This window comes from Rana temporaria, chromosome 1 (genome assembly GCF_905171775.1).
Source record: "Rana temporaria chromosome 1, aRanTem1.1, whole genome shotgun sequence".
NCBI lineage: Eukaryota > Metazoa > Chordata > Amphibia > Anura > Ranidae > Rana > Rana temporaria.
Window position 1 is genome coordinate 475,229,982 of NC_053489.1, and position 13,971 is coordinate 475,243,952.

General features: G+C 39.6%; 1 protein-coding gene across 5 annotated transcripts in view; it reads left to right on the forward strand.

Moving 5' to 3' along the window:
- The window catches only part of COL25A1 (collagen type XXV alpha 1 chain), a 588,595-nt gene that overhangs the window by 507,319 nt on the left and 67,305 nt on the right, over positions 1-13,971 (forward strand). For all 5 annotated transcript variants that reach the window (XM_040329411.1, XM_040329395.1, XM_040329418.1 and 2 more), the window contains exons 20-21: positions 2,277-2,345; positions 8,593-8,637. In XM_040329411.1, the coding sequence (XP_040185345.1) occupies positions 2,277-2,345; positions 8,593-8,637 (114 nt within the window). The remainder of the gene's footprint in view (positions 1-2,276; positions 2,346-8,592; positions 8,638-13,971) is intronic.

Here is a 13,971-nt window from a genome sequence, read left to right on the forward strand (position 1 = left end):
ATTATTGTGTTTGAACTTAGATGCATTTTGCAGTTACTTGTAAATTAATACACTACTTTATAATATATTAGCAGAGAAATTTAGCTTAACGGCCAACAATGATCCAGAAATTGCAGTTTTAGGCTTAATGGTAATAAACACTGGATAATTACTTATAGGGTTTCCATATAAAGACAGATTATTATGGCAGATTAGGCAGTTTTAAATCCAATCTTCTAAGAATCAATTCATGTTCTGCACAAAATGATTCCAATGTCCATCACAGCTCTGAAAGTATGTGGCATTATTATGAATATTTGAATCTAGAATTTCAGTTTGAGTCTTAAATTGGACCTCTAATTAAAAATTACATCCTGCATGAATCAGAAGGTCACACGGCAGAATTACTATTACATTGTCCAAAGTTACCATTAATAAATACTACTGTTTCCTCATGTGCCTTAAAGCCTAGGCAGGCTAGATCACATGGTCTCTGGTGGCAGGGCATTTTATCATTCAAGTTTATAGCTTACCATTAATGTATTTTACAATGTCTACCTGATGATTTGAACTGCTTTTCATCAGTGTATTTCTCTATTAATTTTATGAAATGTTTATATAATTCTCCGTCTTTAAGGATCATCAATTTCAATAGGTTTATATATACACTGTGTGCACAATAATTAGGCAAGTGAATATTTTAACCAAATCACAGTTTTTATGCATATTGTCCAACTCCAAGCTGTATAAACTTGAATGCTTATTGGATTTAAGCATATTAGGGGATGTGTATTTGTTTAATGGGGGAGGGCGTGGCCTAAGGAGATGAACACCCTATATCAAGGTGTGCATAATTATTAGGCAGCTTCTTTTCCTCAGGCAAAATGGGCCACAAAAGATTTAACTGACTGAAAAGTCAAAAATTCCAAAATGTCTTCCAGAGGGATGCAGCACTCTTGAAATTTCTAAGATATTGGGGCATAATCACAGAACCATCAAACTTTTTTTGGAAATAATCAACAGGGTCGCAAGAAACGTGTTGAAAAAAAGGACACAAATTAACTGCTATTGATTTGAGAAGAATCAAACGTGAAGCTGCCAGGAACCCATTATCCTCCAGTGCTGTCCTATTCCAGAATTGCAACCTACCTGGAGTGCACAGAAGTACAAGAAGTGTTCAGTGCTCAGAGATATGGCCAAGGTAAGGAAGGCTGAAACCCGACCACCACTAAACAAGACACAAAAGTTAAAACATCAAGACTGGGCCAAGAAATATCTGAAGACAGCCTTTTAAAGCATTTAATGGACTGATGAGATGAGAGTGACTCTTGATGGACCAGATGGATGGGCCTGAGGCTGGATTAGTAACAGGCACAATTCATCTCAGATGCCAGCAAGGTGGAGGTAGGGTACTGATATGGGCTGGTATTATTAAAGATAAGCTAGTTGGACCTTTTTGGCTTAAAGATGGACTCAGAATCAACTCCCAGTGTTTAGAAGACACTTTCTTCAATCAGTTGTACAGCAAAAAGTCTGCGTCTTTCAAGAAGACCATGATATTTATGCAGGACAATGCTTCATCACATGCATTGAAGTTCTCCACTGCTTGGCTAGCCAGTAAAGGCCTTAAAGATGAAAGAATAAGGACATGACCCCCTTTCTCATCTGATCTAAACCTTATTGAAAACTTGTGGGCCCTTCTTTAACAGGAGATTTACAGTGAACAAAAACAGTAAACCACTCTGAACAGTGTCTGGGAGGCTGTGGTTGCTGCTGCACAAAATGTTGATCGTCAACAGATCAAGAAACTAACAGACTCCGTGAATGGAAGACTTATGGCTGTTATTGAAAAGAAGGGTGGCTATATTGGTCACTTTTTTTTTTCCTTTTAAATGTCAGAAATGTTTATTTGTAAATTTTAAGTTTATTTATTATTCTAACTTTAACAGATGAAAATAAACAAGTGAGATGGGAAAATTTTGGTTTTTCATTTAGTTGCATAATAATTCTGCACACTAGTTGCCCAATAATTCTGCACATATATATATATATTCTCCTAAGAAAGCCAAAACCTCACTTTTACTTTCCTAAATATTCAGGTTTGGGGTTCAATAACATTTTGGATTGACCGAGAGCACTAGTTGTTCAATAATTAAATGAATCCTCAAAAATATTGTACAACTTGCCTAATAATTGTGCATGCAGTGCATTTAGCGTGTTGTTAATACACACTCTCAGTTTTATTTGTTCTATGTACATGACTTAAGCATTATCTCTTTTAATATTAACACTTCTAGGGTGAACGTGGAGAGCTTGGTCCTCCAGGGAGAGGTGAAAGAGGTCCTCAAGGAGCGTCAGGCCCAAAAGTAGGCTCCTTACCTATTATTGCTAATACTTTGAATACAAACATGATAATACAAACAAATTATAATGTTAGCTTTGGTTAGAAAATATTTTGAATTAGTACTGTCCGAAATTATTTCCACCTATACAACATGTCTGTAGTTCATACATACAACCTCACCTGTACTTTGGCTATGGTGGTATGAACAGGGATCAAAGTAGTGTGGAAAGTTTGGCAAGTAAAACCGTGTGATGGAAAGAGAGTATACAGAAACTTAAGGCAAAACTATGCCATATTGGCTATTGTTTTACACTCCTTTCAAAACTACATGATTAATGTAAGTGTGTTTTTTTTTTTTTAACTTTACAATTTGTTTTAAAGTGACTCTAACACATAAAGCTATCAGCAAGTGTAAAATGCTGGCACAAAGATGTGCCTACAGGTGCATAAAGCAGCCCTTATTGCCCCCTATATAAACTCATCCTGTAAACAAGGCAAACATCTAACTCTTCTGGGTAGTGTTGGACCATGCTTCCCTCTGCCATTTCTATTGACTTAGCATTATTAAAGATGAGTGAGCCAGGCCAAGTTTGGTTTTCAGGAGGTTCTGTAAACTCAAAAGGAAGCCCGCAAAACCTAGACATAGCACCAAACCCTTTTGAAGGATATGCAATTTTTTTTCTGGTTATTTACAGGTCTAATTTGCAAGCTATTGTTACAAAGGGCAGGGGTAGTTGGTCACTGCCATGGGGGACATGTACCAATGCAATTTTTTTTTATTAAAAATGCTATTTATCAGGGTCTTTTCCTATGGCTTAAAGAGCAACATTGAAAATACACAAATCCTCTAAAAATAACATGGCTGGGCATGATGTTACAGGAAAAAATTGGTGTGTGGTTTCCCTTGCAGACCCTTATCCAGAAATTTAGCCTCTGTGGCCAGAAAAGGTAGGATAGTGAGTATTTTCCCACCCCACATTGGGGAAGTACCCTGCAAGGGGGAAGCCAAGCCCACTCAATGATGTTTCTCTGCTGCCTAATGATGTTTCCCTGACACTTCCATGGCCAACTGCTGGACAATGTTGTCCTGCTGCATTACCACTGCTAAATGACTGTCGGCTCCCTAAACACTGTTAATAAAGGATCTTGGGTGATGTCATTGACAGTAGCAGGAAAGCATCATTGGGCAGATGCAGAAGCACTCCATACTGTTCCTCCCTTTTTTCTTATAATGTACTTTACCTGTAAAAGAAATGGGAGTAGAGGGCGGAGTGAGGTTTCTCTATAAATTCAAACCAGATCCCTATCAAGGCATACAGCCCTATCCAAGGGAGGGCAGTGAGTGTGAACCCCCCCTTTTTTTCTGTACCATACCAGGCCACATGCCTGTCAATATTGGGATGGTACTTTGTAAGCGTGGAGAGAGTGGTTAAAATCTCTCCATGTTGTAAGGAAACCTGTCCCCATGTTAATGGGATATGGACATCTCACCCACATCTTGGCTTCTGTTTGTAAACAAACCAGCCAGGAATGCTGGGTGGCTTAATTGATCAAAAATATTCATGACCATATTTGATCAATAATATAACCCAGGATCCCTAGTTGGTTTGCTTACAATACCTAGCCAGTTTGTTTACAAATAGCATTTGAGAATTCATGAGGGCAAATTGGCCATATATGGCCAGTTTGTTCACCGAACTGTGAACAGGCCGGCTTGGGACAAACTAATGTTTATCTGTACCCAAAGCTCATTCCTAATCTATATCATGGGCTGCCTCGCCAGCCAATAAAAATGTGCAGTGTAATTACGCTCCGTCACTATCCAGAAGTTTCAGAGCTTTGTCATTATAAATGGCCTTTGGGCATAGATGGTACAATCAAAGCACCTACAGGTATGTGCAGATGTGTGTAGGTGTTTGCACTGCATATGTACTTTTTTCAAATGAGTATCACTTTCAATTTGCCTTATTAATCTTTCTGCTAAAGTTTTGATTAAGTACCTTTGTTTTTACTTTGCTGTCACATGGGTATAATGATGCCATGTAAAACTTTCAAATTATGTGTCCATAATAGCCATTGTTACACATGCTTTGATCACATATGGTTGTAATTGTCTGGAACAAGTTTATCCACAAGGCACTCTGTTGGCATACATGTTATTGGAGTCATAAATAATATGGATGAAAACTGAATTGTATATTTAATAGATGGCCTGAAGTAGCGGGCTACATGTGAAATTCCTTTCAGTAGTTATTTGTTGCACTATTAGTTCATAGTGGCTTTGGGGTCCCCATCTATTAGCTTTAGACATGAACTTCTGCCTTGAACTCAATCTATAATATTTCTGTCATAAGACAAATATCCTATGTATATTTCAAGTGCATCTTAAAATCTGTTATAGTGGTTGGGCTTCAGCTTTTTCATTTATGATCTTGATAGCCTGAAGACAGCAGGTACATGGCTGTGCAGTTCATTGTACTTTATCTCCCTGGCCATTTAATAATACTGGGATGATATAGTATTGGTATTGTGTTTTTTGAAATCTAAAGTAACACCTTATGTTAGCAGCTCCAATCTAATAATCATCCACTGTGTTTAATTTGGCATGTGGTAAGCCTCAAGCTGGATTGTACCCAAGCTAAAAAACGTATATTTTACTCTTGGATGGCCAAACATGCCGTTCATTGTGTGCCTGATCATTACCAGGGCCAGATTTATCATTTTTGACCCCCTAGGCAAACTGTCTTGTGCTGCCCCATCCTAGCCTAAGATGGGCATAGAAGGCTTTTTTTTTTTTTTTTTCGTTCACCCAGTGGGCTGATCCGGCCAAATTTCAATCCATCTATGCCCAGCTTTTGTATTACAAGAGCAGACATATTAGCTACAGGATGCACACCAATGTTGGGGTTATAGAACCTGTGATAGGCAGTTTGCAAGTTTTGCATTTAAAACCAACAAATAGGAAAGTAGGACAGTTTCCCTATGGTGATATAACTAGTATAACTAAGTAATATAATAGTGTGAAGCGTACAATCTAGGGTGGGTGAATTTAATAATACATTACACTATTCTCCAAATTAAAATGTATAAACTGTTCAGGGCCAGCAGGAATGGGGACCCAGCCAGTTTGCTCTGAGGGCAGGGTGGTAATCATGAACCTTTTATTTTATATAAGAATGTGGCATAAATAGTCAGTAATATGATATGTGGGTGGCTGTGTACCTCTCCTAGGTGCTCTGCCAACTATACCCAGCCAGCACTGTCTTTTTAAAACTCCAGCCCGGATCGTTAATATGCAAGTCTTTAGCAGAGTATAGCAGCTTTTGTTCCTCATTGCCTTGTCGATCGTAGCTGTTGGCTGCTGTATGCAACAGGGCCTGTGACTAATCAGTGCCCCAGCTCATCTGCACACTCCAAATCAGTATTGTCCCATCTCTGTACAATAAATTGCTATACTGTATCTATTCAATGATTTGGAGTGTGCTGAAGAGCCTGGAATGGAGGAAGGAGGGCGTGCTGGTGGCCGCGCTGATTACAGTCACAGGTGCTGCTGCATAGAACGGCCAAGAGCTGTACAATAATTGTATTTCATGCTAACACCCTGAAGATTAATGAGCAGGCACACAATTTACAGTATGTTTCAAATAGAACATTTTTAGCTTGGGAACAGATCGACTTTAATCATTTTAGAGTACAAATAGGCTTGCTAATGTACCAAATGCCAAGTAGCAACTTCTATACTTTCGATACATTTATTAAGTCTGTAGAAAAATATCTGAAGTGAGATTCTGAAGTACAAATTCTAAAAAACATATTGGTAACACAGTTGCCCTAAGAATAGCTACATCTAGACATTTGCAGCCTTACCATGGCAGGCCTTGAAAGGAAGCCATGACTAGACACAATCCATAGTGATACATAATGAAATTGGTGAATATACACTCACTTAGGATTATTAGTGAAGCAGACTGGGGTGCAATTTAATAAACACAAACTGTCTTTATTTGTAATGGCTTAATAATGTGTCAAAACAGGTAAATTATTCACATTCTGCAGTTTCTGATGCAAATAACCACTTTTTGTCATGAAAGTAATTATTTATCTTTATAAGTAAAACCTTTTGGGTAGATTCACACACAATGGCCTAAAATTAGGACGGCCTAGCCTACTTTTTTTAGGCTACACCGCCGAAAATTATTTAGGTTAGAAGTGATTCTCAAACCACTTACCTTCAAATTTTCGGCGGCGTAGCCTAAAACGAGCGGGCGTAAGCGCGCCTAATTCAAATGACTGGGAGGGGGGCGTGTATTATTGAAATGAGGCTTGACCTCAAGTTTTTTGACATTTTTTACACTGCGCATGCGCCTACATTTCCCAGTGTGCATTGCGGCTAAGTGGGCCGTACGGGCCTATTGATTTTGACGCGTACGTAAATGACGTAAATCCCGATTCGCGGACGACTTGCGCAAACGACGTAAAAAATTCGAACCTCGCGGCGGGAACGGCGGCCATACTTAACATTGTTATTCCACCTCATAGAATAACTTTAGGCGGCCTATCGCGTACGGAAACGACGTAACTCGACGGTGTAGGCCCGGCAAACGCTCGTAAATCGTCGGGAATCGGCGTATCCCCTCATTTACATAATCTAGGCCGGCCGCAATGGCAGCGCCATCTAGCGGCCAAAAGAAACATTGCAGCCTAAGATAGAATGGCGCAAGCCAGCCTATCTTAGGTATGTTTAAGTGTATCTCTGTTTAAGAATACACTTAAACATAGGCCGGCTTAGATTCAGAGTTAGGTCGGCTTATCTGTAGATAAGCCGGCCTAACTCTTTGTGAATCTACCTATATGTTTTTCATGCTTGCTCCCCAGTCTGTCTCATTAGTAAGCCCAGCTGACAACTTTCCCTACCACGTTTATTGCTCACATTTTTAACACTCGTATCTGCATTTTTCACTTAGGCCCCTTTCACACTGAGGCGTATTTCAGGTGTTTTAGCGCTAAAAATAGTGCATAAATAACGCCTGAAATAATCCTGCCCCAGCATTCTCAATGTGAAAGCCCTCGGGCTTTCACATTGAGAATGCTGGGGCAGGATTATTTCAGGCGATGCGCTGGCGGGAGGGGAAAAATCTCCTGCAAGCAGCATCTTTGGAGCGGTGAGAGGAGAGGTGTGTATACCGCTCCTTCCTATTGAAAACAATGGGACACTGCGGTAAAACACTGCGGTTTCACACTGGGGCAGGATGTGTGGTGGCGGTATAGAGCCGATATTTTTAGCGGAGATATACTGTCGGAATTGCGGCGGTTTTCGGCCGCTAGCGGTGCGGTATTAACCCTCGCTAGCGGCCGAAGAAGGGTTAATACCACCGGCAATGCGACTCTGCAGAGGCGCAATACTGGTGGTATTAACCCTTCTTCGGCCACTAGCGGGGGTTAATACTGCACCGCTAGCGGCCGAATACCGCCGCAATTCCAACGGTATATCGCAATACTATGCATTAATTAAGCTACTGTCCTTATAGTTTTTTTTTTTTTTTTGCAGAACCAAAGATAAATCAGCTTTGAGTAACACAGAGTTGACAAGCTAATAACAGCTAACTTCTGATTGGTTGCTTTAGTTTACTAAATACTCTTCCTCATTCTGTCATGTTATTGAATAAGACCATTTAAAATTTTATAGCAAGAGAGATACCGGGGTGTATTTGAAATTGAGAAAGCTGGAATTTAATTAAATATGTCCCTCGTTAGTTAGTAAGCATGTTTTGGTTGACTGTAAATATAACCCAGAGTTATGGTATCTTTCTGTCTATTTTCCTGTCTATCTATCTTACTGTCAGTATGAGTGCTGGACTGTAAAATCAGTAATTACAGAAGTATTGTAGAATAAAAGGTCAAAATGTGACATTAAGCTGAGACGAGGAAACAAAGGGTAATTAAAACTTACCAAGGCTGTTAAATTTTATTGAAACTATAGTTCACAGGGTGGCGTCACCCAAACTGGACATCGTTAACCCCTGAACTGTTCTTGCATCCTTAATGTATAAGTGAACGTGGCCAGTCACTGTATACGTGACTTGCATGACATTGTGTATTATTAATATGAACGTTTCATGATATTAACCCTTTATCACTTTCAAGCATGTTGCCTGTAAAAACAGATAAGGTATGAAAAGTAAGCTCTGCTGCCTTTTTATATTCTCCTGCTGCTCACTTTAAACTAATACTTGCTGTCATTTTTCTTTTCTGAATTTTACCTATTTCAGGGAGAACCAGGTGAATCTGGCTCTAGAGGCCTGAAGGGGTCCAAGGTCAGTGTTTAGTTGTTTCACCTTTACTAGCTTCTTATATTGAATACTCCTTACCATGCACAGTTCTGCAAATTTACATTTAATCCCTTGTACAGTATATGCATGCTTATTTTCCTATAATATTGTGGCTCCATCTAGTGGCAAAATTAAAAAATACAGATGTAAAATAATTTAGTAAATTCATAGCTGGTGGGGATATCTTTCAGGAAAAAAAAAAAAGGCAGTTAATATTTAGTGTTCATATTAAATAGTTATAACACTTAACAGGGTTTCCAAAACACAAATCAATATAAGTAATTTATGTGCATTATTCAATGAAACTGTTAGGCCTCGTACACACGACCGAGGAACTCGACGGGCGAAACAAGTTCCTTGTTAGGCTGTCGAGGAACTCGACAAGGCAAGTTTCTCTATTCCCGTCGAGGAAAAAGAAGACATGCTCTCTTTTTGGCTCGACGGGATCCTCAACAGTTTCCTCATCGAAAAATGTACACACGACCGGTTTCCTCGGCAAAAAAAAATCCCAGCAAGTTTCTTGCTGGTTTTTGCCGAGAAACTCGGTCGTGTGTACGAGGCCTAAGAACCATTTGACTGTTGTTTCTAAAATTACAAATAAGGGTCTATATAAAGACATGACAATTGTATCTGCCTACATTTGCCCACATGCATGGGCTACATTTGAATGTAATATTTAAGCTGGGCTGTAGATGTTGTACATGCAAATATGTCCATTAAAGTAACTAAAGAATCTTCTGCAACTCTGCAGCTAGCATGGGAAATATGTGAAGATGACTGAAATTTCAAGTTAAAAGAGATTAATCATTAGCAATTAGGATTTTTTTATTTTTTTTTGAGAAATGTACATAGCTCAGCAGTGGATATAAATACGATATAAATGAATTATAAATGTCTGACAAGATGGTACATAACACCAGATAAAGTGCATAAATATCAGGAAATTAGTGACTCAATGGTCAGTCCGCCCCTGGTCTCTGGTACCTTACCTATTGAATGGAGCTAAAGCATTAATACCAAAGAATTGGAAAGGAAAAAAAGCTCCATCAATAGGTGAATGGCTTAGAGCATGGGTGCTCAACCTGTGGCAAGCTGTTGCAAAACTACAATTCCCATAATGCCTCAGCCTTTGGGGGACATGCTTGTACCTGTCAGCGGCTTGCAATGCCTCATGGGAATTGTAGTTCCGCAACAGCTGGAGAGCCACAGGTTGAGCACCCATGGCTTAGAGAGTGATGGAGGAGCTATTGTGAATTCAAAATGAATGTAGGCCAAGATTTGATAAGATCTGGAAAGGCTGAAGAGAGTTTAAGGAAACGGAAATCTTTATTGATGGATTGGGGTACTAGGGAGGTGTATGTCCTTGCCCCCCCCCCCCTTATCCCTCTCCCCCCTTCCCCCTTTTTTTCCCCCACCTTTATTAATTGTCTCATGAGATATTAGATATGTAAAATAGCTCCATTATTTTTATGGGAATATTTTCCCTTTTCTTTTTCCCTTCCCCTTCCTCTCCCCCCCCCCCTTTTTCAGCTCCTATTTTTATCTGTCACTAGATATTAGATGTGTAAATTAGCACCATGATTCTCTAGGGGAATATTTTCCCCCTCTCTTCTCCTTTCATCCCTCTTCCTCTCCTTTTTTTTTGGGTAGTTTAGGTTTCTACATATAATTAGGCCTAGTATAGGAGCCGTCTTAGTAGTATTATAAATTTTATATATATATATATATATATATATATATATATATATATATATATATATATATATATATATATATATATATATATATACATATATATATATATATATATATATATATATATATAACACTTACACTAGAATAGTTGGTTACAATTTTTTTTTTTTTAAAAACAATCTTTTATATGTTAATATACATGAAGAGGGACCCTAAGGGCTTTAGTTATTTACTAAACATTTACCTAAACACAAACTCCTAACCACCTTCCCTACGCCTGGCTCCAGTGTAGCTGCTAACATAAATAACTCTCAAAATTAAAACTATCACCCTAATTATTTACTTGTCTTACCAGTCTGACATCCTCTGCACACATTCCGTGTTGTACATACCACTCTAGCATCAATTTATTCCAGCACTAAAGGCACTGAACCTACAACTACCAGAGTTAGAGGGAAATTTCAGGGATGATATATATACCATTCTTGCATAGGACCAGCTTGGTACAATGTAAGCAGGCATGTGTCCTACCTGATTGTCCTCTGTGAATTATGTAAATCACTGTATTAGCCTGAGGTACCATGGTGGTAGCATCTGTCTTCCAGGTCCTGTGCTGATCAGCATTTTTCTGAAAGAATGCCAAGCATTCTCAGGCCCCGTACACACGACAGAGTTTCTCGGCAGAATTCACCGAGAAACTCGGTCAAAACCCGGATTCTGCCGAGAAACTCTGTCGTCTGTACAGTTTTGGCTCGATGGAGCCGCCGAGGAGCTCGACGAGAAAATAGAGAACATGTTCTCTATTTTCTCGTTGTTCTATGGGAGAAGGCGGCCCGCCGAGCTCCTCGGCGGCTTCATCCCAAAACTCGACGAGGAACTCGACGTGCTTTGCACGTCGAGTTACTCGGCCGTGTGTACGGGGCCTTAGACTGGATGAGAGGTAGTTTGAGATGTCACCACCCCTTTTCCACACCTTATCAAATTAGAGAATGCTTAAACTTCATTGATATAATTGCAAGATTTTCTCTGAATGACAATGGCAACAATAAAATACCATGATTTATACAGTTATTTAATCAAGCACTAAGGGAGGAACCCAGTAAGCTCTTATATAGTACTTTGATCTGGCAATTGATGCAGAAAACTCCAAATCATTGTGTCATCCTTCAAGCCATGGAGGCCTTATGGACATGTCTGCTTTTCAGCTTACAAATCCTCAAGCATAAAATCCTCAGCACTTTCCTGTGCCTGGGGGGCTGCACACATGACACGTACAGTTGCTAATACAAGTGAATGGCTCCACATGGCCATACTCGTGTAAACGCAATTGCTTCTGCATGCTGCATTTCCCCAAAATGCAAAAAGTGTGTTGGAGAAACAGGCTGTACACACGGATAAACCCCAATGCATAAGCTATCTTGTTTACACCAGTATGGCCACCTACTGATATTCACTTGTATTAGCAGCTGTACCTGTCACGTGTAGCTCTTCGGTTGCAGGAAAGAGACCGGGATTTTATACTTGATGGCTTGTAAACTGATAAACGTCTATGTGCATGAGGACTAAATGAGTTATGTGAATCACAAACTTGATAAACAAAATGACACAGGTCTTGGCAGATGAAGTAGTTTACAAATATGTATTCATTTTTTATGAGTACAAAGGGAAGGGCTCTGTTTTATGTTACATTGCAGTGTGTAAAAGTTTATAACCGTGTCTAACTATCTTGTCTAAAACAAGCTTAGTCTTTTATTCCAGCTGTTGCCCAGTCCTTAATTGTCTTCTTTCTCCACAAGTCAGGCTATACATTAACATACAGTGTTTCTGCAGCAAGTGGCACATAAGACCAAACCAAAGGTTTTACAAATTACTTTATTCATTTCAATGGAACTTTACATTGTTACTGCGTCAGCTGACTGTCAGCTGTTCCTGGGATTATGAGATCCAAGGACTGATAGAAAACATTTATACAGCACAGACAGCTGCTTGATCCATGACTGAGTTTGCACACTAGTTATACATACTTTTTGATGTGAGGTGTATTGGTATAGATCTGACAGCATTTACAGATCTGCATTTATATGAAATTTGACTGTTATAAATCATTTGTTTGGGAGGTAGTAAAAAGTAGTGGGGTATTGCAACTCTTTAGAGTGGTTGTAAAGGCTGCAGGTTTTTTACCTTCATGCAATCTATGCATAAAGGTGAAAAACCTTCTGTGTGCAGCAGCCCCCCAGCCCACCCAATACTTACCTGTGCTTCCTCTCAATCTAGCAATGTGCACAAGAGCTTTGGCTTTCCCGAGACTCCCTCTCCTCATTGGCTAAAGCAGCAGTGGAAGCCATTGACTCCCACTGCTGTCAATCAGGGTCAAGTCATGGCTCTATGTGTCTTATGGATGTGCCATGGCCCCTATAGCAAGTGTCTTGCTATTAGACATGTGCATTCGTTTTTGTCCGAATGCATTTTCTTCCAAGTTTCGGGTATTTTTGTTATCGTTTTAACAAACGAAAAAGAACATGCAGAATCCGAAATCCGAAAGATCCGACATAAAAAAATGCTTTATTTTCATTTTCGTTGCCACAACAGTTCGATATAGATAGGAGATTTGACATGAAGCTGACAATAGAAATCTGTGTATATCGAATCTGCGGTCGAATGTGCCTAACCTTAACTCTATTAGTCCAAGATTATTCTACATAGAGAAAGATTCGACATAGAGAAGAAAGATTGGACATTATAGAGACAGTGTTGGGGTAGACCATTCGACATGAACGACGAAGATTCGACGAAGCAGATAAAAACATACAAACGTCAAATCTTTCATCGAAGGCTAAGGCCGCGTACACACGGTCGATCCATCCGATGAGAATGGTCCGACGGACCGTTTTCATCGGTTCACCACTGAAGCAGACCGATGGTCTGATGTGCGTACACACCATCAGTTCAAAAACCGATCGGGTCAGAACGCGGTGACGTAAAACACACGACGTGCTGAAAAAAATGAAGTTCAATGCTTCCAAGCATGCGTCGACTTGATTCTGAGCATGCACGGGTTTTGAACCGATGCTTTTGTGTACTAACCATCGGTTTTTACCGATGGTCAGCCGTCCATTGGTTCGACTTTAAAGCAAGTTCTCTAATTTTTGTCCAAAGGACAACAGACCGATGGGCCGTACACACGGTCGGTTTGGAACGATGAAACTGGACTTTAGGCCGTTTTCATCGGTTTGGACCGACTGTGTGTACGCGGCCTTATGGTGTCTGTCGAAAGTTCTAAGAAGATTTGACAAGCAGCTAAACTGTACTGTCCGGTCAAATGCTCGGCCCATAGGCTATAGAAGAATTTGAATGTTGGCTGACTAGTAATAATAATTTATCAATATAATTATTACTAGTGTCATACAACATTAGAATTCTTCTATAGCTTGTAGGCGGAACATTCGACCGGAAATGTACAGTTGCGGCGTCGTACAGTTTAGCTGCTCTGTCGAATCTTCTTAGAACATTCGACAGATACCATAAGCCTGCAATGACAGATTCGACCTTAATTAATTGGGATTTTCGGACGAATGCATTTTTTTACGAAATAAAATAAATAAAAACGTATTTCGGGAGTAACTA